Below are 25,215 nucleotides of genomic sequence, written 5' to 3' on the forward strand. Positions count from 1 at the left end.
TAGCACCCGCTCCAGTGACGCTGAGGATCACCGATGGCTGCCAGGACAAGGCGGATGCGCCTGTGGTGAATAGCATGGCTTTTCAGATGACGGCCGAGGAGGCTCGTACAGGACCTGATGTGGTGATGAGTATGTATCTTCTCCTTATCTATTTATTTATATTGAATTGTCTGGTTATATTTATGTGTTTTATTTTAGGATCGTTCCTCGTGAATGATATTTCTGCCTTGGTATTGTTTGATTTGTGGGGTTACCTGATCTTTTTTCATCGCTTATGCTTAGCAAGAGGTTTGTTGGAGCTCCAGGGGAGCTGTATCATCCTTTAGATGTCGAGATTGTAGAAGATCGATATGTTCTGGTATCGAGGATTCATCAGGGTTCTTTCCTTCATATGTTCAGCAAGCAATATCCGATTGATTTGGTTCCTATTCCTCTATGCGGGAACAAGGTTATCGTAGGGATGGACTGGTTCGAGGATCATTTGGTGCATATCCGGATCCCAAGGGGGAAGGTTGGTGGTTCGAGGAGAAAAAGCTCATCTTGATGCGATTTTATGTCTAGCGGCTAGGGTAAGACGCTATCTTCATCAGGGTTGTTTCGGATTTTTTGCCTATGTTATGGGTACCCGGGATAAGGGTAGGGCGACCATGGATGATGTGTCGATTGTTCGGGAGTACTCGGATGTGTTTCCGAAGGATTTTCCTGGGGTGCCTCCGGAGAGGCAGGTGGAGTTTAGGATTGACCTGGTTTTTGGTGTGGCTACGACAGCCAAGGCACCATGTCGGTTAGCTCCTACAGAGATGTAGTGTAACGCCCGTAGATCCGGGCTAGTCAATTTAAAGACGATAAGCATCAAAAACAACTTTTTTATGAAGATTATTTAGAAGGAATAATCTTAACCAAGTTGCAGTATATGTCACAAGGTTTCCGTGCATATAAAGAACGCCAAAATCCAAGTTATAACGAAGAAGTTATGACCTGTCGAAGTTTCGCGACAAAACCGGCACGACGCTGAATGACGTAAAAAGTGAATTTACGTTAGAGTGATATTTAGCCTTAGCAATCTAAATGAAAGTCGTAGAGTTCGTTAAGCCATGAGCGTGCATAAAAAGAACGTCCAAATCTGACTTCGTATGAGGAATTTATGATTTTTCTAAGTTTCGATTTAGCGGTATGCAACCCGAATAGTCGATTTGAGATCGAGCGGTTTTTAGCCGAAACAATCTAAACGAGAATCAAAGATCTCGTTAATAGTAGTGAAACGATAAAAAGATAGGTGAAAATGGACATCGGATGACGAAGTTATGAATTTATAACGGAGTTTTCCTGTCCCGGCCTACTAAAAATAAATAATAAAAATAAATTCAAAGTTAGCTGACGGAGTCTAAACGAAAGTTGTAGATCGTAGTCTCACCTACGTGGGGATATAAAGAACGTCGAAAACGGAGCTCGTATGAGGAAGATATGAATTTTTGAAGTTTATTAAATAATTAAAGTATTTAATTTATATAAAAAAATCGGATATTATCCAAGAGGGGGGGGGGGGGGGGGGGGGAGTCACCGGGCTTATCCAAAATTACGCCCAGCGTAATTCGAGTTTCAGCCGCCTATAAAAGGATGTCGAGGGCAGTCGATTCTTTTGCTCATTTCTTCCCTCTTTCTCGCGTTTTTGCATCGTTTTTCGTGCAAGAATTATCCCGAAGCCCCGGTATCATTCCGGAGCCCTGAGGCCCCGAAGATCTCGAGAAGTGTAATTCCCGAGCCGAAGCTCTGCCCGCGAAAAGTCCGGTTTTTGTGAAAATCTTCCAGATCTACCGAAGAATACTACTTCTACAAGCTGTGGTGATGTCTGATCATCTTCTGATCAAGTGAGTGTGTAGTTACCTTCTTCTAACGCATAAATATTAAGTGTTTTCTATGAAATACGTGCTATGTGTATAATATAAAGTTGTTTATATGTGTGGGTGTATAGTCCCTTTCATAAACACGGGTATAATACAAGTATTGTTTGAATGTATTGAGTATATGTTTGGGTGAATGTGTAGTTACTTTCTTCTAACACATAAATATGAAGTATTTGTTATAAAATACGTGCTATGTGTTTATATATTGTTGTTTATTTGAGATGAGTGTGGAATGGATGTTTTATATAGTTTTTAAATGAGTTAAACTGTATATGTATTTTATATCTACAAATATGTTGGGTAGAACATGGGTAGATGAGATAGTTGGTATGTGATAAAATGATGAGGTATGAAAGATGCGCTTAAGAATAATATCGGTAGATGCACCAAGTAGTGAATGTCGTAATCCTGGTAGATGCACTTGTAGGATAATGTCGGCAGATACGCCAAATAGAGAATGTCATAATACTAGCAGATGCGCTTATAGGATAATCCTGGCAGATGCGCTTATAGGATAATGCCGGCAGATGTGCCTCAAAGAGAATGTCATAAACCTGGCAGTCACGCCTCATAGTGTATGACGTAATCCTGGCAGAGGCACTTAAAGGATGATGTTGGTAGATGCGCCTTATGTAGCAATAGATTTTGTGCTAATTCCTTAGGTCAATCCTTAGGAATGAATGAATGACGGGTAGTTGAATTCTTAGGGTAAAATCCTAAGAAATAAACAAGATAATGGGGATGGGTAATTGGGTTGATTATTTGCTGGTTGAATATAATAATTATATTATTGTGGGTTGAAAACCCTATATGCTCACCAGGCTCTCAAGCCTGACCCACTCAATTTTCTTTGTATCACAGGTATCGATACGAAGATATATTTCACGGAGAGATTAAAGGAGATGTAAAATCTTTAGTGTAAATAATGTAAGTTCTGTTTATGCTTATGTGTCTGTATCGGAACATGACATCCCGAGATTTTGTTATATAATGAAAATACATTTCTTTAAAGAAATGCTTTGATAATTTTTATCATATTTTGTTTTGGGAACAAATTCCGCAACTGTTTTCTTTAAAAGATTACTCTGATTTTAAAAACAAAGCATAAACAAATCGGTCTTTTCAGGCCGAGAAATTGGGGATGTCACATGTAGGAGTTATCTACATAGGTACAAGAGCTGTTAGACAAGGGGTTCATTCGACCGAGCAGTTCGCCATGGGGAGCACCGATCCTGTTTGTGAAGAAGAATGATGGGTATCATTGGATGTGTATTGATTACCAGGAGTTGAATAAGCTAACTGTGAAGAACTGTTATCCACTCCTGAGGATTGATGATTTTTTTGACCAGCTTCAAGGTGCTTCTTGGTATTCCAAGATTGATCTGCATTCGGGTTACCATCAGATGAGGGTCAGATATGAGGAGGTGCAGAAGACGACCTTCCAGACTCGTTATGATCATTACGGGTTTGTGGTGATGCCCTTTGGGCTCACCAATGCTCCAGCTGCATTCATAGACCTCATGAACCGCGTATGCAGGCCGATGTTGGATCGGTCTATGATTGTATTCATTGATGATATCCTGGTTTATTCCAAGACCCAGGAACTGCATGAGGAGCACTTGAGAGAGGTTTTGGAGACTTTAAGGAAGGAGAGACTTTTTGTGAAGTTCTCCAAGTATGAGTTCTAGTTGTGTGAGGTGCAATTTATGGGCCACCTTGTCAACCATAACGGTATTCTAGTCAATCTGACCAAGGTCGAGGCTGTGATGAGATGGGAGGTTCCGAGGTCTCCATCTGAGATTCAGAGTTTCCTTGGGTTAGCAGGTTACTATCGGAGATTCATCCATGGTTTCTCCAAGATAGCGATTCCTATGACTCAGTTGACGAAGAAGACCGTCACTTTTCACTAAGGGCCTAAGTAGCAGGCAACTTTTGAGACCCTGAGGCAGAGATTGTGTGAGGTGCTGATTTTAACCGTGTCGGAGGGTGTTGAGGACTTCGTGGTTTATTGTGATACGCCAATCACGGGTTTAGGTGTAGTTCTAATGTAGAGAGGTTGCGTGATCACTTAGACTTTAGGTATTAAGTGCTTAATATGGATTTTGGGCTTTAGGGGAGTACGTTGAGCGTAACCTCTGGGTATGCTCAACGGAGCGTGTTTAGCCCCGACTTCCTTTGTTGTTAAGGCTTGTACACTGGGCATAATGGGGTGGTACGCTTGGCATACTTACCAAAAGGTATTTGGGCCATTGTTGGGCCTTAGATCTTTATGGGTTTGGGCCATGGTTAGATGGGTTAATTAAGAGAAGGGTAAAATGGTCTTTTACCCTTAGCATATTAGATTATAATTTGTACCATTTCTTATGTGTTATTAACATGATTATTTATTAGGGTTAATTTTGGATACGTTCAATGTGAGGAGTCGTGGTAGCAACAGCCCAGGAATGTGATTTGTTCATCTTCATAGTGAGGTGAGTTTCCTCACTGTGCTTATAGGTCAAAGGCACCAATGTCGACCTACTGGATTATGTTGCAGGATAGTAGTGGTCTTTGTGACACTTACTAATATGCTTGTATGTGCTTGTTGTCTTCGTGACTCTTGCTAGTATGACTATATGCTTAGCTGTAGGAATGAAATATTCTCGTACCCGTTGAAAGATACTGAAGGAGTCGGAAGGGACTCAGGGAGTCGGAAGGGACTCATGGGTGAAATAGACTCGTATATGTTATAGTATGATATGTATGTATCATGTATGATATGTGGTATTTAGGGAACTCAATAAGCTTTATACTTACGGTTTAAGTTTATGTTTCAGGCACTTCCGGTTCGAAGGGGAAGGGCCCGACCCGATCGCAGCGCATCCACCAATGTTTAGCATTATTACGATTTTGGGATTGTACTCTAATAACTCTTTTCACATTGACATACTTTTGATGGTTTGATATGAATATTTGATGGATTTTTGTTGACTTAAAAATGAAATTTTTACTTATGATTTTTGGGATGTTACATGTACACTATTGAATTTTACTATTATAGTTAACGAATGGAAAAAATAAATCATAAATTTAATTATAAAATAAATATATAAATCATAAAATTAAATATAAAAGAATTAAGGTTGTGCTTGACGCACCACAGCTAGCTGATAAAATAACTTATTTTTCGAGTTTTTTTAAGTTGTCATGTTTAACAAGCTAAAAAGTAGCCTATAAACTAGTTTTTTAAAAAACTATTTAGACTAACATTTTATAAGTTTTTTAAAAAATTTCCAAACATATCCGTTAATAATTATAAAAATACATTATTTTAAATCTCATTTTATATTTTTCAATTAGTTTACCAAATGTCATTTTTTATCGGTTAGTTTTTCAGTTATCAATTAGTTTTTTATTTAACAACTATTTTTTCAATTATCACACAACTAACAGCTAACTTTTCAATTAATACGTCAAATATAACATAAAAGTAACGCAATAATCTTTTTATGTAGAATATGGAAACAACAAATTTGACATTTAAGACTTTACAAATGGTATATCCGAATTAAAGACTAAATGTGCAAGTAGACCACTCATGCGGCTTACTCCATAACATATAAGTAGTACTCGTTGAAGTAATTAATCTTAAAAAAACCTTAGGCACCGTGGAATCCACACGACTGCAACTATCTGATTCAATATCATAATGAGACGTATATAAAACTGAACGCCTGAAATGGTTGCCATTGAACATTCAAGGCTTGTGGGAATCACACAACTCTCAACTCCCATCATGCCCTTGCTGATATTTAATTAAGAAAAACATAAAAATAAAAAAATCTAGATAAACATTAGTGTTAATATAATTAATGAATAATAAATTGTTTTTATTAGAAAATATTATTGTTTTAAAAATGTGTCATGAATGTGTGATGAGACACTTTTTTTTCCGCATAATACTACTAAACACATATTAAAATAATGGTATTTTGTAAGTATAAAGTTCAGTTATTTATCTTCATATATTATATTTATAAAATAATGGTATTTTACGAAAAGGAAAATTTGTTATCTATTTACAATATTAATCATTATTATTTTAAATATTTTAGCATAACTGGTTTTCTGTAAAATGTGGCTACCACCATGATGAAAAAAGAGTTATTACATATTTTTTTTAAACAGAAACCATTAAACATTTTATTATAAAGATATATTTTCCAAAATACAAAATGATTTAACATATTTTTTTTGCATGATCTCTTCAACAAAATATACACAATGGATTACGAGCCACCCACAACCACTAACAACACAATCATTAACCAATAAAAATCCGCCACCTCATCTTCACATCTTATCCAACGGATTCCACTCCACCATCCATTTCTATTTCTTCATACTAATTCCATCATCATTCTCTCAAGCATTTCAACAAACAGATCGGAGGAGATGGCTTTCACAATCTCCACAAGCTTCTTCCAACCACTCGAAATCTCCAAATCCTCGCAGTTCGGATCCAAATTGAAGGTGATCACCAGCAACAACATCGTCTGTTCTGGTGCCACAGAAGACAAAAGCAATGAAAAGGGATCGTTAAAAGCTTGGTCAGCAGCTCTCGCTCTCTCTTCCATCTTGGTTTCGTCGACTATCCCGGCGCTTCCAGCCTCCGCCGACATCTCCGGACTCACTCCATGTAAAGAGTCCAAACAGTTCGCCAAGAGAGAGAAGCAGTCACTGAAGAAGCTTGAAAGCTCTCTCAAGCTTTACGCCCCCGAGAGTGCTCCTGCACTTGCTATTAAGGCTACCATGGAAAAGACCAAGCGCAGGTAAGTTGTGTACATTTTATAACAACTTTTATGTTTCTTAAGTTAGATTTCTTACTTCAATTCGAATATTAGCACAGTCGATTTCTTAATTGGGGATGAAATTGTTTGTTTGAGTGTAGATTTGACAACTATGGAAAGCAAGGATTGTTGTGTGGATCTGATGGGCTTCCACACTTGATAGTGAGTGGAGATCAAAGGCATTGGGGAGAGTTCATTACACCAGGGATTCTGTTTCTGTACATTGCTGGATGGATTGGGTGGGTTGGAAGGAGTTATTTGATTGCAATTAGGGATGAGAAGAAGCCTACAATGAAAGAGATCATCATCGATGTTCCATTGGCTTCAAGTTTGGTATTCCGTGGGTTTATTTGGCCAGTTGCTGCTTATCGTGAGTTGTTGAATGGCGAACTTATTGACCCATCTGTCTAACTTCTTTGCTACAACTTTATATGTATCTAATGTTATGTATCTTGTGTTACTTTGATTTTTGTTAAATTTAAAGGACAATTTCGCAACTTGAAGTGTACATTTTTTTTGTATTGATTGAAAGTTTGGAACATTAAATAGTAGTTTTGAGTGTCCATAATCGTTTGCACTTTGAATTGATTGAAAGTTTGGAACATCAAATTTATTTATGAAACCTTTTTTTGGAGGAAGATTTTAAGTAATTCAAAATTTCTTTTAGTTTTTAGTTTATAAAATTAACTTGAAAAAGAACAAGAAGTTTTAAATCCAAAAGCTACATACGGTTTCAAAAGTATGCATTTATTTATATCCAATACTCATATATATATATATATATATATATATATATATATATATATATATATATATATATATATATATATATATATATATATATATATATAGGGTTAGGTTCATTTGAGACCACCTATATTTTGTGAGACCGTGAGACGTATTTTTTTATTTTTTTTTAGTTAATACATGTTCCGAAAATAATATTTAAAAAAAGAATTTTTTGATTTTTCCATTTATTTTGCATTTTAAAATTATTTTTAGAATATGTACAGTGTAATATTCTATTTAGAATATTTCATGTATTTTAAAAAAAATAGATTTTTTTTAATTTTTTTTAGTTAATTTAAGTTTCGAAAATAATATGTAAAAAAAGAATTTTTAGATTTTTACATTTATTTTGCATTTTAAAATTATTTTTTAGAATATGTCAGTGTAATATTCTATTTAGAATATTTTACGTATTTTTCAAAAAAAAAAAAACGGAATTTTTTTTATTTATTTTTATTTATTTTTATATTTTTTTATATTTTTTTTAGTTAATTCAAGTTCCGAAAATAATATTTAAAAAAAGAATTTTTGGATTTTTCTATTTATTTTGCATTTTAAAATTATTTTTAGATTTGGTCTCACGGTCTCACAAAATTAGAATGGTCTCAAATGAACCTGAACATATATATATATATATATATATATATATATATATATATATATATATATATATATATATATATATATATATATATATAAGTAAAAACTATAGTTTTATAAGTCCTAAGGAGTGTTAGTGTCAACTTTTATAAGTAAATATAATTTCTTGAATAAACCCCAAACATATAAAAAAAAATACTTTGATTTATATAAGGGTTATTGTCATTGTGGCCCAATAAATTTTCGTATATTGGTTTAAATGGTCCCTCGTGACTATTTTTTACATTTAAGGGGCACGTACTTGTGTTTTACAGTTTGAAAATGTCCTTTTACCATTTTAGCCGGTATTCCTGCCTAGTCACTTGTCAAGTAAGCAAGTTAGTGAATACATATAACCCAGTGAGTCAACATAGACTCACTAATGAGTCGACTCAATGATAGACTTATAGGAACACGGTCAACCATCCACATCTCTTTGACCCTTTCTTCTTAACCTATACATACACGTTTCTTTGTTCTAATGACCTTTTTTCTTCTTCGTGTGAATATACACATGGAGTGTTTGAATCATGGCTTCATCCATGACGAGAAAATTCATAGGTACAAAGACCATCAAGTGCAAAACATGATTAGGGTTTTAATTTTGCTCATAGGGTGGAAGACCTCCAGCCAGTGTACGCTTCTACCTGATCAACTCTTCCTTCTCCAAAATCAAGATATGTTACTATTAATTTAATGGAAATGGGTTTGATGAGCCCATTGGCGCTTGGTTCAACTCCACTGATGTCCCTTCTAACATCTCCGATGTGGCGGAACAAGGTGAATCATGTGACGCCGTTGGCGCTGCAATTTCCGGAGAGTAGGTTGAAGACGGTTCCGGCTATGGGTTTGATTTGTCGATGGCAGTTGCTCAGGCAGACATTGACGCAGATCAATCCCCCAACAAACCTCCACCTTTTCCGAATGGGGTTCGTCAGGGATGACATGCATTGACACTGGAATGCCATCATTTTGCTCTGATTACTTTGTAAGCGAAGGAATCGGTGAATTCGATCTTGAAACTTGAGAAATCTCTATACGTTCTCCATGATTTCTCTTTCCGATTCCGAAATCTCCATGTGACATCACATTCATTTGGATTTGGGGTGTTGACTAGTGTTTGATAGTCGAGAAACATTATTGATTTGATGTGTTTTAGGTTGCATTTCTTGATAGCCATCAAAACTCCCCTATCAGAACAGTTTACTAACCTCGTATCATCGCAAGCACCAAATCTCAAGCTCAAATTCGTATCATCGCAAGCACCAACGACAAAAGCGAACCCCAATAGGGCGTTTCCTCTTCTTTTCATAGCCGATACCCCTCAACTGTGCCTGAAATTCACGAACTTCCACTGAAAACCGCCACACTTCCACTACCACTGTTGGGTTTGGTTCTCTATGGTACAGTAATGTCGGCGATTAACCCAGTCACAGTCACCACAGTTGCAAATTAGGTGGAGGGAGATAGTAAAATCTGGAGCGTGAGATGTGGAGAAGGGAACAAGAGTACCAATTCGCTCCAAGATAGGATGGTCCAAATGAAAAACCAGGGTAAACATTATCACATCTACGTGACAATGGCATGGACTTATTTAATCTAGATGACAATGACTTGGAATTGACAAAATGCAAGATAGGTTGGGTGTCACCGGATGACCCCTTCAAAATTTTCAAAATGGCCTTTTAAAACATAAACACACAAGTACATGCCCCTCAAAAAAAAAGTCACGAGGAACTCTTTAAACCAATGTACTAAAGTTTGTTGGGCAACAATGATAATAACCTTTAATATAAAAAAAATAGTTACAAAACAATATTATTCACACAAAATTGCAAAGATAGATACAAATAATTGTAGATATGGAATATGTAAAAGTTCAAGGAAAAAGGAGTAACACACGTAGTTGTAATGTTTGACTTTTACACAAAGTTTAATCAACTTCCACGATGATACCCTCTTCATGTCCATCAGTTTTACCATTAAATGTTGATTCATTAAAGACCTTGAATCTTTAAAGATAGACTTGAAACAATATGTACATGATCGACAGTCTCAACTTCAGAACTCTAATGTAAGAGAAGTATATGGATCTAACTCACACTAAACTCAAATACCTACAACACAAATAATTCCTACATCAAACCAAGATAATACGTGAAACAATTTTAACAAAACTGTAGGTGCACCCTATTTAGTCAACAATAATTCTCAACTTCTGGTTGGCTTAATTGACTAATCTATACGCATGTCAAAGTTGAAACAAGTTTGCATAATTTTCACTATAAGCTTATTACGAATTTTCAAACAATTTACCTAAACTTATACCGCTTTCCAAGAGCAATCAAGTGAAATAGCACATGACCATGTAAGAACTATCATAAAATTTCTATTACTTTTAACTTTGGGAAACTAAATCTAGCTTAAGAAACCAAATTAAACGCATATGAATTTTATTATATACTATATACACGTAGGTATCCCAGAATAATTCTTACACAAACACATATATCAATTAGGTTTTACACAAGAATCCTAAAGTTATATTTCAAACAAAAAGCTCTTGAATACAAATAATGTATTTGTAATTACTATTTACTATTCTGCATACAAATAATGTATTTACATTTATTTTTTAGAGCTTGATCTGTTTTATCCAAAGTGTTACATATGAACGCCACGTGGATCATTTTGGACTCTTTCCTTACTTGTCCAGACGTCCCTTGGACTCTATTATATTGATTCTTCCAAACCATACACAAAAATACAAAGCATCACTCTCCACTCTCATACTTATTATGCTCCAGTGTCCAACACCTATCAGGCTATCACCTACCAAACTCGTTGATTTCATAGAGATGAGCGGAGAAGGCAAGGTAGTTTGTGTTACTGGGGCTTCGGGATACATAGCTTCATGGATCGTTAAGCTCTTGCTTCAGCGTCGCTACACTGTTCATGCCACCGTTCGCTCCCTTGGTCAGTATCTCCTTCTTTCGTGATTAGACTTTTAATCTGCTATCTTTCATTTATCGATCAAATTCTTTGTTTATGTAACCTACATCGGAGCCGTTTTAGGTCTAGTGAGCCTAATTCGCTATTGAAGTTTAATATTATTCTCTAAGTTCGAGACCAATGGCTGTTACATTGATTTTCCCTAAAAACTGACTGATTTCCATCTAGCAATTCCTATAATTGTTTGAATTTATCGGAAAATTTTGTGATAACTGCAATTGCAATGCTCAAGATAACATAAACTCGACTGATTCCCAACGACTTTGACCTCAAAACTATATATCGATCGGACTTTGGCTTTGCATCATAATTAAACTGGTTTCATTCAAATATGCTACAGATGATCCTAAAAAGACTGAACACCTACGTGCTCTTGATGGAGCTAAGGAAAGGTTATCTCTGTTTGAAGCTAACTTGACTGAAGAAGGATCTTTCGAGTCTGCTGTTAATGGCTGCGATTGTGTCTTTCATACAGCATCTCCTGTTCTGCTTTTAGTGTCTGAACCACAGGTTTTTTTACCCTTTCTTTTGCTCTCAAATTTCCATCCCTACATTTTGTTAGGATATATTGCATGTTCCTAACTTATCATTTGGTTCAAACTGGTATAACTTTTTCTCAAATAGGCTCAATTGTTAGAACCTGCAGTGAAGGGGACACTTAATGTCCTTAAATCAGCTGCAAAAGTTCCATCTCTCAAAAGAGTGGTCTTGACATCTTCCATGGCTGCAGTTATGTTTCCCGCAAAACCTCTGCAGCTTGGTGATGTGATGGATGAAACCTGGTTTTCAGATCCAGAAACATGTGAGCAAAAAAAGGTACAAGTCTTTTAAAAACTTTCATGTGCTTCAAGTTATCATCAAAGATTTAGTAAACCTAACTAACTTTTCAAGAAAACATATCTTTACATTTCCTTTTCCCTTTTGCATTTTACAGTCATGGTATGCCCTTTCAAAGACCCTGGCTGAGGATGCTGCTGTAAAATTTTGTAAAGAGAAAGGTTTGGAGTTGGTGGCTATAAACCCTGGCTATGTCATCGGTCCTATCTTACAACCAACTCTTAACCTCACTTCTGAGGGCATTATGGGCATGATTGAATCCGGTAATTATATCCTACAACTAATATTTATATGCATGATCAATTCTTTTCTGTACATAAAGTTTCTAAACAAACTCAAATCTTTGAAATGTACATTTGCTATGGATACATGATACATAGAGACATAATATATGCAGGAAAGGAAGTATTCCCAGATGGAATTTATAGACTTGTTGATGTGAGAGATGTTGCTAATGCTCATATTTTAGCATTTGAAAACCCTGAAGCAAATGGTAGATACTGTTTGGTAGGTGAAGTGATTCGCTCTTCTGAGATCATGAAGATTTTAAATAAACACTACCCTGTTCTTGGCCATTCTGAAAAGTAAGTATCTAATCCTATGAATATACATATAAAGTTATAAATAATCTATTTAGGGTCAATAATTTTGTTTTTTTTATTTAACTTTTGATAGGTATAAAGATGGAAATGGTGGTGAGCCTGTACCTTACACTGTATCGAGGGCAAAAGCGGAAAGTTTAGGCGTTGAATTTACTCCATTGGAGGTAAGTATCAAGGACACTGTTGAAAGCCTGAAAGAGAAGAACTTTCTGAGCTTCTAAAACACATGATGATGTTCATGAAGACTTGGATTCTTTTTAAAGGAAACCCGCAATGGAGAACTTGTAGTCTTTTGATCCTCTAGCATATTAATGTGTAAACGTTTGACTTATCAGTGACTCCATAAGTTTGTGAAAAATATTTGATAAAAATCATCTTTTTGCATTCACTCAAGCTAACAATTGATGCATGTATAACATTCTCAGACATTCACTCAAATAGACAGCCAATTTCAACAATTAATTTTTGAAAAAACTATCAACAAGGAATGTTATTACTTACAAACATGCACCAAACAAGACCAAGTGGTTCATAAAGGAATTCATAAATGAATGTCAGAATTATTGACTTGCAACACCGCTTGCATGCATTCGTTCACCATGCATATCTTTATCTTTAAGTTTATGTCCTAATGCATGTTTAATGTTTCAATTTTCTGACTTCATATTGTAAGTAGTGGGTAGTATAGATAGTAGTAGAAGTCATGTGGCACTAGAAAGAATGTCAAGACTAAGCATTCGTTGCTTGCAATCAAACAATGGGAGGAATATGTTGCTACTATGCTCTCGTAAATTACTTACAAGAGCACAAGAATGGTAGACAATTGATGTGTCCAAATACCCATTAGCAAAACGGAGTCTCTAAAGAAAGAACCATCACTTGGCTGATGTATGTGATAGTATGATATCTGAAAACAATATTTTTGGAGGTTTCTAGGCAGAAACTATGAGAACCGCTGCATATGTGATTGATAGGATTCCTCAACAAGGCTAATATGTGTCACCATTTGAAAATGTGTTGAACATCAAACCCAATGTAAGGCACCTTCGTGCAGGGTCGGAAGGGGGGCAACCTATGTAAGAACCCAAAATTTAGAGAGATTTGACATTGAGTCAAATATTGACCAAGTTGGCAATTTGATCATTTAGAAGAATTTTATAAGTTTGTGAAGTTGTAACTTCATAAAATTAGCCAAGATAAGTTTAAGTAATTTTATGAGATAGGATAAGTGAGTTTAGGAGAAGGAATGCAAGAAAAGATGCATTTATGCCAAAAGGGTAAAATGGAAATTTTATGCTTTTTGGGCCAAGTTTGTAACTTAATAGATTAAGACTCGTAATAAGTCAGTAAGAAGTGATTTAATGTTGTTGTAGAACTCATCCCCACCTTCACATGATTATAACGATCATAGAAAACGGGTTTAAGATGAAGAAGTTATGCATGTTAGAAGTTTGAAGAAAAACCATCCCAAGCTGGAAGGGAATCAGTCATGAAGGCTATTGTTATACAGCTATCGCAGCGTGGTGAAGACTTTGCCACAACAAAATGACATGCGGCGGTGATTCAAACGAAAGTCTCGTTGTAAATAGAGGGAAATGTACTTTACAACCATAGCATAGTATATGGGTACTTGCAGCAAGGTGGAGAAGGTAGGATGTTGCAAGGATAAGACATCGTCGCTCGGTTAGAGGCCTAATAACACGCACCATAGCGCGTTATACATACCACCATGGGCAGTTTCTCTATCAGAGAACAAATTTAATAGAGTTAAGAGCTCATACTCAACCAATTTCTCTTGGAATCGGTTAGAAAGCTTGGAGAATGCGATTTTGATGCCAAAATCATGCCAAGAAGAGTTAGTATAACACTCTAAATCAGGTACACCTTTGGAACCCTTGAAAATGAATTAATTGGCAAAAATGGTCCCTATCGTACGCTGGGCGTATCTAAGGGTACGCTTAGCGTACTATGGGAGAAGGATTGCGAAGGAACCTTGCGTACGTGGGGCGTACGTAAGGGTATGTCGAGCGTACGCAACAGAGGGTGAAAACCCTAAATCTCAGACTTGACACTTATTTAAATACCTTTTAGCCTCTTGGACCAAACACTATTAGTCTCTTTAGCCTCATTTCGTCCACCTACAACTGAGATATTGTGTGAGAGGGTTTTAAGCTTAAGGAGTGGGTTTTTGTGGCCACTTTAGAGTTCATTCAAGAAGAGGGAATTGCTAAGCAAGCTTAGGGTGGTTTGGTGCTTCAAGAATCTGCATCTAGTTCACTTTGCAAAGCTTCAGGAGGTATAAAGATATGACATTGCCATCTTATTCATTTGATTTAGCTAGTGTTTTCTAGTTTTGTCCCTTTGGTTGATTTTGGACCTCCTCTTGTGAGTTAAGCAACTCCAAAAGATGGAAATGAAAGATCTGAGGTCCCTTGGTCCTTTTGCAACATAAAAATGAAGTTTTGGTGGGTGTTTTGACCTCATGCATGGATTAAGAACCTTAGAAAGGTCTTAATGGGGGTGTTGGGAACATATGAGGCATGCAAAGGCATAAAGTTACCAACTTTATGCCCTAGGTCGTCTTAATAAGCGTAGATCTGACTTTTGGACGTAAAAGAATCGAGTATTAAGCACTTAATGGAAAAAGTGCTTAATCTGTTAGTACACTGGGCGTAACCCAGTGTACGGTGCACGTAAGTCCCAGAGCCTTAATACATTGCGCATACCAGGGTGGTACGTTAAGCGTACGCATCACAAATGGGCTTGAATCTGTTTTGGGCCTTTGAACTGTTGGGGCTCATTTGGTTATTGGACTTGGTTACATTCTGAGAATAGTGGGCCATTTTATCTGTATTGGGCCATTGGTGTTATGGAAGGGTCTTAATGGGCCAAGAGGCTCATTAATAATTTTGGACAATGGACTTTGGGCTTATTAACAAAGAAAGGATAATTAGGCCTTTTTGGAAGGACTTGGGGTTGGGTTCCCTTTTGATTAAGTAAAGTCCTAACATCGATTAATATTATTATTCAGCATGGAAGGTTATAGACTGTTAGGAGAGCAACTTTCACATTCAGTTGCAGAGGTGAGTCTTCTCACCATACCCATGGGTCTAAGGCACCAAGGTCGTCCCATTATGTGATTATGGTATATGTGTTAGTCATTTCTATGATTTGATATGCTATGTGATTGTGTGTTATTGCATGGAAGACCCCAGGGGGAGCCCGTGGCATTGGATGTAAGACCATGTGGGGTAGCCCATGGCATTCCTAGGTAAGACCATGTGGGGTAGCCCATGGCATTGGATGTAAGACTATGTGGGGTAGCCCATGGCATTCCTATGTAAAGACCATGTGGGGTAGCACATGGCACAAAGGTGTAAGACCCTAGGGGAGCCCATGGCATCCTTAAAGGTTTATGTATGCATGGATTATGTGATATAGGTTGCTTTTATAGCTAACGGGATATGTGATATGTGGATTGTGTGTGTGGTGTGCTCTAGGAAACTCACTAAGAATTAGCTTACATGTTGTGGATTTGTTTCAGTTACTTCAGATCCCAAAGGCAAGGGCAATGCGTGATGGCGCGACATGCACTCTCTTTCAGGCATTTTCACGGGACACTCTGATGTTTGGAATAAAAGTTGTATTTGACTTATGATTTGAAAAAAATTATAACTGGATTTCTTGATATTGGAAATGTGTTTGTTTATTCAAAAATGAATATTTTCTTTGTAAAAACCGGGTCGTTACAAGTTAGAGATGGTGGGTTGTAAAGATTAACATCCTTTTCCCCTAAAGGTAATGATTGTCCCTTAGATTAGGCTTTGAGCTTAAATGGTGAAATTGTTAGATTGGTTAGAATGGTTGAATTGATCAAACCTATAGCTTGATTATGATGTTATTGAGAGTGTTTAGAAGCTTTAATATTGTAACGCCCAGTTTTTCATACCAAGTACACCCCAAAAATTTCTTTTCTCATTTAAAATTTACAACAATTTTGGTGTGCATTAGCACTCTGGAATACAAGTAGTTATCATTAAGGATTTTATTGGCCTTAAGTACAAGATCGAACCGGGCGTCACAATAATCTACCTGCAAAAAGTGATGCAGCTCAGTGGTATCTTCCTTGCTTTATGAGTTGGTGGTGTTGGGTTCGACTCCCCTTACCACCCAATTTTCCTTATCAGTTTGATAATTAAGGAATAAAGCAACTATACGCCATGTCAGACACGGCTAACACATTACCAAGTCCTTCCAACTCATCATCCACGTGGCGTGCCAGCAATACAGGTTACCAACTTAACCTGTAAAAAGGGCAAAACCAAAATTTATTTTACAAATTTACGGTATAAATGAACCAAAATTCTGTCAAAGGGTAAAATCGCAAATCCCTGAAAAACTCAAGGGTTTTTATGCATTTTGCCATTAAAATTCATCATAGATTTGTCCTACTCACTAAGGATAAAATATACAAGACAAAAGACACTTCAAATGACTCTGAATGCATCCCTATTTCTACTTGAGGGATCAAACTTAAAACCCTAATGGGGCAAGCTCATTGGCCCATAGGCCCATGAATGGTGACAACTAATCATATTCTGCTATGCATCATCTTCTAGAACATTCTTCCATTTCATATAAACCATGATCATCAACAACGCATGTAACATTCTGTTTATTTAATAAATAAATAGATAAATTGATGAACAAATAGTCGCACTAAATCCATATTATTTAGTGGATTGTTGGTTTTGGGGAGCCGATTGTAATAATTTGGATTATTTGGGGATTAAAGTGTAATTTTGGGACTTGTTTCGCAAAGGATTTTAGAAGTCAGGGGGCGTTTGGTATTATTGGGACTTAATATGTAAGGATTTATGGATGCATGGGCTGATTGGTAACATTTTGGACTTGATTTGGAAAGGTTTTCAGAAGGCAGGGTTAAAAGGGTAAATTTTGGCCTTGCTTTGAAAGAATGCGATGACTGAAGGGCCATTCCTGCCATTATGGCAATAATTTGTAGGACATGGGTATATAACCCTTATGGGAATCCTAACCCTAATGGAAGCAATCAGTCGCCACCACCACCTTATACCTCCCATCCAGCTCCACACCACCTCATGTCTCCCACCACCGAAGCTACCATCACAACCCGTTGATGCCGGCGAGATGGTGCGCTACTGCTATTTCTTTACTAATGATGACAAGGACCACCAAAGGATATTCCTTCATCTACTGCCACTGCTACAACTCGCGTCGTCGTCATATGGATCGTTTATGTGCTCCGGTCATCGGTTGCCATCCCGAAGGGATATCACACCTGTGTGTCACTGCTATCCTCCGAACCATTGCTGCTGTCGACGATGTTGGTTGTAGGCGCAACCATTGCCGTCGTTCTTGCCTCGTCTTCCACTGTATGCCGTTCGTGAGCATGTTGACATGTTGCCGGGCAGAAGACTAAAGGAAACCACCGCCACCATCGTGAGGTGGTGGCTGTCATCGCAAAAACGCCGTTGCTTTCAGTGATAGAATCAACCGGCTACAGATGACTGGAGAGTATTTATTTTACTCTCATTCTCGTGTTTTATCGAGACCCTTCATACATCTAGGGAGAGCATGCGAAACTCTTGGTATCCGACACTCTCCATCCAGATGATTTATTTATTTTTGATATTCGGTCATTGGTTATCAAAAATAGGGAGAGAATATTATGTTATAATCTGTATATGTTCTTATGATTGTTTGAGTTTGGATTTTTAAGACTTCTAAAGAAGATGATTTATTTAGTGATGCGATGTGGCACTGGTTTTTGGTCTTCACAGATCAAACTTTTGGCATTACTAGATGTTTTTCGAATCCAGGTTATTTATTATTCAGACTCTACCACAGGATGTATCATTTGTGTTTGCATCCGGATAAGATCTTATGATTTCTCGAGTTTAAATTTCCAATATTTTGAAGACGAATATTATTTTGGCGATGTGATGTGGCACTTATTTTTGATCTTTCGATCAAATTTTTGGCATTACTATACCATGTCTTCAGACTCACATTATTTATTATTCGTACTTCACTTTTGGATGTTTCATATTTTTAGCAGGTTATTCTTTTGAAGAATTTTGGATGTATTATGATTCGAGAACTAGAGATGTTTCTGACTTCTTGAAGCCAAAGTGTTTTTCTGATTGGGTCTTCTACTTGAGCATTGGGCTTGTGATGAGTTTGAAGAATTGGATGTTATTTTTTTGTCTCGAGAGTGATGACCTTGAAGCCGAAGACCTTTACCGATTAGAGATTCATGGCCAAAATCAGAGATCACAAACACTTCAGAGTTTCAGAGACATTTTAGCATTTGTTTCTTGTTATGTTTCATTTTCATTACCACACTTGCTAGTGGGTTACTGTGTATTTTAGCCCTTTATCACTTATTTGTATCATTCATCATTTGTGAGCATTTAGGGAGAGATTGTTGGAGCATAGAAATTCTCTACAAATTATGAGTGATAAGTTAGGTTATTTTATTCTCTTTATTGTATTTTAAGGTGTCTCTCTCTCTCTATTTATAGTGTCACACCCCCAAACCGAATTGGCGGAAACATTCGGGGGCGAAGGACGTCATATAAAGTATCATAACAATGCATAATAGTAAACAAGCAAAAACATCATCCATTGCATTAATAGTATAATTCAATACAAGTGTGTTCTGTGCAATAATAATAAGACACCAAAAATGAATAATCAAAATAAAGACGAGTCTGGAAGTGCTCCGTCTTCTCAAAACCTATTATTTGTACATGTCTATTGGTGACCTGAGAATACAAGTTATTTTGAAAGAGATTATCAATATTTAAGCTGGTGAGTTCATAAGTATTTAGTATCAAATGTTTGTATAAGAAAGTGTTTATACATGTTTTTAAATGATTGTTGTAAAAGTTGTTGTAAATGTTTCTAGTAAATGTTTGTGTCACCTAGAAAATCCTATATTTTCTACTAGAAATGTAGCCTTCTACCAAAACCCGAACGTTCAGAATGTTGTTTGTTTGTAAAGTGTGCATTTTTCCCAAGTATGACTATCATTACCAAAATATAGTTTTACATTACCGTTTATGTGTGAAGGTCACAATGTGAAGCAATGGGAAAATAATAAAGTATTGTAGTATTGTATATAGTAACTACTGTTGTACTAACTACGTTAAACCAATTGTTAAATAAGGTATAATGTGATATGATTGTAACCATGCTTGATCGACTAGTAGTAAACACGACGCTCAAAGAAGTCTAAATGTTATGACATTCGTCACCCATAGACCTGCAGCTCCCACTGCAGCTAGCAGCAAGGTATAGGATGGTCAATCTAGTATAGATCTATACACAAATTCACGCTCTCCCTCCAGGAGACTCTGGTTACAAAACATGACACAGTAGTAAGATGCCATGCCATGAAGTAGTGGCTCACATTAATGTTATAGTGTTCTGTATTTGTATGGTATGCTCAATCTGTATAGTGTATAGTATGTTCTCTTTATATAGTGTATAGTATGCTCCTCCTTGTTTCTCATTATTGTATGTTTGAACTGACTCTTGTATGTTTCATTGTACTATAAATAGTGAATAGTAAATCTCCTAAACTATACCTATTATAGTCTACTAGTGATGGTGTGTGTATAATTGAGTATGTTTGTACACCTTTGAATACTCAAAGGCATTGAACTGATGTAAGAAACTTTTATATCTACACAGATATATATATATATATATATATATATATATATATATACACACTACTAGAAAAAAGGCCTTTTACGACGCTCATTGCGCGTCGTAAAACGCTCAGACGACGCGCAAATGCGTGTCAAGGAAGGCCATGTCATAAAGAGAGACGGCGCGCTTTTGCGCGTCGTCTATAGACGACGCGCATTTACGACGCTCATTTACGACACGCAATTACGACGCGCGTTTACGACACGCAATGCGTATCAAGGAAGGCCCTGTCATAAAGGAAGACGACACGCATTCGCGTGTCATAACCTTACGACGCGCGTGTTAATGACACGCATTGCATATCAAGAAAGACCCTGTCAAGAAAGGCCATGTCATAAATGAAGATGACACACATTTTTGCGTATCATAATTTTAAATGTTAAAAAAATTATTATTTATAGATTTACTAATTTTCAAATTAAATTTGTGTTTAATATCTCATAATAGAAAATAAAATATCATATACAAAAAATACAATCTATTACATAAAATTTAATATCATACAAATAATCGTTCCATGGAAAGATTAAACAAATTAATAGAAGTTGTTACAAAAATTTACAAACTAATTAGATACAAGAAATATAAAAAATAATATACCCTCAAATGCTTTTCAAAGTCTAATCTCCATGTCAGCTCTTCAACTCACTTCTCTAGTTTGTCCTTAGCTTCTCTAAGGGCTCCAACATCTCTTCAACTCACTTCTCTAGTTTGTCCTTTACCTGACAAGCCATTTGTTCAAGGAAGCAAGCCATTTTTTCCAAAAGATTTCCAAGTTATAGTCGTGTGTAATGTAATTACTTTACTATATTGTATTTAAAAAAAATGGGGATTTACATTTACTTACCAGTTCCCAAAATCGGAAGTAACGCCATATGAGGAAAATTTTGAGCCACATGAAGTTTAGGACCTATATGTGGTAAATGATGCAGGCAACATAAGACAGTGAATTTATGTATGAATAAGTGAGCAGGTTGTGAAAATAAGTCTCACCCCATATCCAATAATGAAGAGAGACATAAGGATTATGATCTGAGGAATAGTAGTCATACTGAAAGCTTATCATGCGTAAAACAACTGCCAGAAAGGAATAAAAGGAAATTGTGTGAGAAAAGAAAAAAGTAGCTCAAATAAGGTCATTGGACTATAAAAAGGAAATGGAAGTGTTATGCTATTTCTGTGGCATTTTTGGTAAAAATAAAGAAATCCAAATGTTCTTTGTTATGGAAGTAGCAATAAGCACAAGCATGTGGAATTTCTAAAAGTGTATAGAGCTAGAAAGAGGCAGATAGAGAGAGAGAGAGAGAGAGAGAGAGAGAGGTAATACCAAAGTTAAAGCAGATATGCCATCTAAAGGTACCCCTAAATTTGTCCAAGTAAGCTCAATGGTCTCTACAAGTGCATTCCTAAAATAAATACAAATCCATACATGATAACACAGCACAGAGTGATTAAAATTTTAAATGAAGCTACAAATGAGAAATTAACCCACCCAAAACTGGAAAATGAGTATCCCTCATAAACACGTTTACAAAGAAGAAATGATAAGTTTAAGACCCAAAGTATAAATGAGAAGTATTTTGTGCGTCCAAAAGGTTAGCTACCTCCCAAATAGATATAAGGGTAAAATGGTCATTTTCAAATTCTTTTAAATTAAACCACCATATCCATGGTAATCAGCAAAGCATTGGGACCTAGATTTTTTTTATATTATAATAAGTAAATACAATATATAGTTCTGACTCTACTGTGTCCGAAAGGTTAGCTACCTGCCAATATATAGTTCTGACTCTACTGGATTTGCAGACTCACTAGAGCTTTCAGCAGCCCTGAACACCACCAAATCAATAAATTCAGCTGTAGATTCATTCAATAGGAAAGATTCATTGATCAAAGACGTCAAGGCAGACAATTTTAAAGATTCCCAAAACATGGAAATATAATATGGGCCTTGTAAAGAAACTTAATCTTCCTACAAACTTTGGGTTTCATTGAAAACTAGCGATCTCCAAAAGCAAACGATGAGATGTACATCATATGATCAACAAGAGAACACCAAGTAAATTGCTGTCAGGAGGCCAAACCAAAGAAACCTTATTCATAAACCCCTGTACTAACATCTATCTAGAAGAAAATGCCCAAAGAAAAACCTTCCTTTGACCAACAAACCCCAATATCAATCAATGATCAGTAATTCAACGTACCTTTTTTTTAGCAGAACCGATCTTCATCTCCATGAGCATATCATCAGATCTTTCTTTGTTCTTCTTTTGTTATGCAGAAGAAACATTATTAGGCCCTGCACCAGTGTTGCCCACCAACTTCATTAACTCTTTGTCGTTGTTGAAATACCTAGCTTCTTTCTTGGTCAACACATCCCAGTAAAAAAGAACAAATGTTCAAAGAACATATATTCTTCCATGGCATCTTCATTATGCATGGCATGTGGAGATTGAAATAACTATACAAATAAAAGCACCGCATAAGATCAAGAAACAGTAAAAAAGAACAAATGTTCAAAGAAAAGCAAAAATTAAGTATCTGAGGCACCTTCCATATGGGTCCAGTCACTACTATCCAAGCACTTGACAAGGGTATGCAAAAACTTCATTACCAACCACAATTTATTCGATTACCAAGGGAATTTTGGTTGGGTAGCTCTGCATCAACAAATATGATTTATTACAAAAACGAATCAATCAACAATGATTAGAAAATATTGAAATAGATAATTGATTACCTGTATTAGTTTTAGGGCTTGTGTTCCCGTTTCTCTTATGCATTTTATACATGAGATTCATCCCAAATTAAGAGATTCGTGAAGATACTTTGAAACAACAAATCCAAAGTGAACAGGCTGCAATAATTTTTTTTAAATAGTAAAATTGGTGAGCAGAAAAGATCAAGTTCTTGGAGATTTCAAAAATATCAAATTTGAGAATTTGCAATGCTTAATGGCCATTGTTCATCGTCAATCTAGAATTTGCAATGTTCATTCAACGCAGTGCTAAGAACCTCAATATTAAACGCCTCTGTTGACTTCAAATTTCCACCCGATGCAGCAGTTGCAGATGCCATTACTGCAGGAATGTTGGCAGTTTTTTTACCCTTCCAACAATCCGTTTTCCCTGTTCCTATTTTTATTTCAGATAAAAGAGAGACAACGTCTGTAGTGGGCTGTGCTTTTTGCCATGTGTTTGCTTTACAAAGTTGCTCCTGAAATGTTTATGTTTGGACACAGTCAGTTTGTTAGACTTAATAAACTACAACAAAGTGAACCTTTTGAGACTACAGGCTTGTTTCTTTTTTTACTTAAACTGGACAGAATGACTTAACGAGTTAAATTTAAAATTGATGAATATTGTGAAATTTGTTTTTTTGGAATACAAGGGTAATATGGTCATTAAGTCTCATTTAAAAGGCTTGTTCAGTCTAGAATATAAGGGTAATATGGTCATTAACGTCACAAACCTGAAGAAGACCTTGGGTGGTGCATGGAGCATAGGATAGCGAATCAACAATCCACTCCTTGACAACGCTTTGGTACAAAGAGCGAACAGAAACTACTGAAGCAGGATCATTCACGAGAGATGAAGGTGGATCACCATTCACAGAGAACAAAAGAGAATCCAAACAAGATGATTTCCACAGAATCTGCACCCAATAGAATGTTACTTAAAGTAAAGGGCAAATCATTTACTCTTTTTACCATTATAGGTAATGTAATTTATTTTTTACAGGAGATAGCATATAAAAGCTCATAAATTTGTAATACAGGTCAACAGTTTACCTGTGGAAATCTCTCTCTCAATTGAGACAACAGATTAACAGATACATCCCGAATGTGTTCTTCTCTAACAGACAAACTCTTTATGAGAAAACAAGCATGGACAACCAGAGTTGACTCTCTGACCTCAGCAGCATCTCCTGTCTCGCATATTTGAGCCTCCTGCATCCATTACAAGATTCACCTAACATTCCACACATAAAAATAAAAATGCATAATATAAAGGAATTCATAAGAAAAAGAATCACCAGCCATGATAATGCAGTCTCAAAAGCACGATGAACAATTGCCATTAAGCATTCCAAGACAGCTGGCATAAGATTTGGGTTCATTCACGTGGAATCTTTCCAGTATGTTACATTTTCAGGTGGAATCACAACCAAAAACCTAAAAGACTTCATCATTACTAGCAAGTTCCTGCTACTTCCATGATCAAATAAGCAGTAATAGTGTAATAAAGCAACAAATTTATCCACATTAGAATTGACAAAAACTTTAGTTAACAGGTGAAATCATAAACACAAGTTCATAAGTACAAGTCAACAACTTTGACTGGAATATTATATTGAAATGTCTACATACAATTTAGGATGAACACGTTTTGGAGGGATGAGCTATAATTGCAACAAATACTCATACAAAAGGTAATTATGCATTGTTTCAGCAACAATGTTTGCAACCTGTACATATTTTTCATAGATAGTAAGTTCAAGTCTCCTCATTAGATTTGACAAAAACTTAAGTTAACAGGTGAGTGAATTGGACTATGTTTTAAAAAAGTTGTTTGAAGAAAGCTATCCTAATTCTCAGGATTTCGCCAAACTGTTTGAAGAAAGCTGCATAAACAGTGGAATAATTGAATCAATTTCAAGTTATAATAGATTTCCATAGAGCTCCTTTGAGGCATAAGATGTATAATTTGCTTGTGTATATATGAACACAAGTTAAAATGGCCATTTACACATACACACAGAGAATCAAATTACACATACACACGCAAAGATATCTGTTCATACCTGGTTTGGATTGAAGAAGGCCATGGTTCAGGGGAAGGG

General features: G+C 36.2%; 2 protein-coding genes across 2 annotated transcripts; both read left to right on the forward strand.

The window, feature by feature from the left end:
* The first annotated feature begins 6,292 nt into the window (after window positions 1-6,292).
* On the forward strand, window positions 6,293-7,230 carry PSAF (photosystem I subunit F). Its single transcript, XM_078989733.1, has 2 exons — window positions 6,293-6,715; window positions 6,835-7,230. The coding sequence occupies exons 1-2, from the start codon at window positions 6,339-6,341 to the stop codon at window positions 7,142-7,144; spliced, it is 687 nt and encodes a 228-aa protein (XP_078845859.1). The 5' UTR covers window positions 6,293-6,338; the 3' UTR covers window positions 7,145-7,230.
* A 3,683-nt stretch (window positions 7,231-10,913) lies between these two features.
* Window positions 10,914-13,000, forward strand: LOC145041597 (phenylacetaldehyde reductase-like). The gene is made up of 6 exons (XM_078989735.1): window positions 10,914-11,137; window positions 11,514-11,683; window positions 11,798-11,989; window positions 12,108-12,273; window positions 12,408-12,594; window positions 12,686-13,000. Exons 1-6 carry the CDS (start codon window positions 10,960-10,962, stop codon window positions 12,831-12,833), a joined length of 1,041 nt encoding a protein of 346 aa, XP_078845861.1. The 5' UTR covers window positions 10,914-10,959; the 3' UTR covers window positions 12,834-13,000.
* The last annotated feature ends 12,215 nt before the right edge of the window (window positions 13,001-25,215 follow it).

The sequence above is a fragment of the Lactuca saligna genome, chromosome 4 (assembly GCF_052625555.1).
Source record: "Lactuca saligna cultivar CGN05327 chromosome 4, ASM5262555v1, whole genome shotgun sequence".
Lineage (NCBI taxonomy): Eukaryota > Viridiplantae > Streptophyta > Magnoliopsida > Asterales > Asteraceae > Lactuca > Lactuca saligna.

What these genes read in the sequence shown, in the direction of transcription:
- PSAF (XM_078989733.1), top strand. Translation starts at nt 6,339, where the DNA reads ATGGCTTTCACAATCTCCACAAGCTTCTTCCAACCACTCGAAATCTCC. An exon ending in ATGGAAAAGACCAAGCGCAG is followed by an intron (nt 6,716 to 6,834) that starts GTAAGTTGTGTA and finishes GTTTGAGTGTAG; the next exon opens with ATTTGACAACTATGGAAAGC.
- LOC145041597 (XM_078989735.1), top strand. Translation starts at nt 10,960, where the DNA reads ATGCTCCAGTGTCCAACACCTATCAGGCTATCACCTACCAAACTCGTT. An exon ending in TGCCACCGTTCGCTCCCTTG is followed by an intron (nt 11,138 to 11,513) that starts GTCAGTATCTCC and finishes AATATGCTACAG; the next exon opens with ATGATCCTAAAAAGACTGAA. An exon ending in AAACATGTGAGCAAAAAAAG is followed by an intron (nt 11,990 to 12,107) that starts GTACAAGTCTTT and finishes TGCATTTTACAG; the next exon opens with TCATGGTATGCCCTTTCAAA.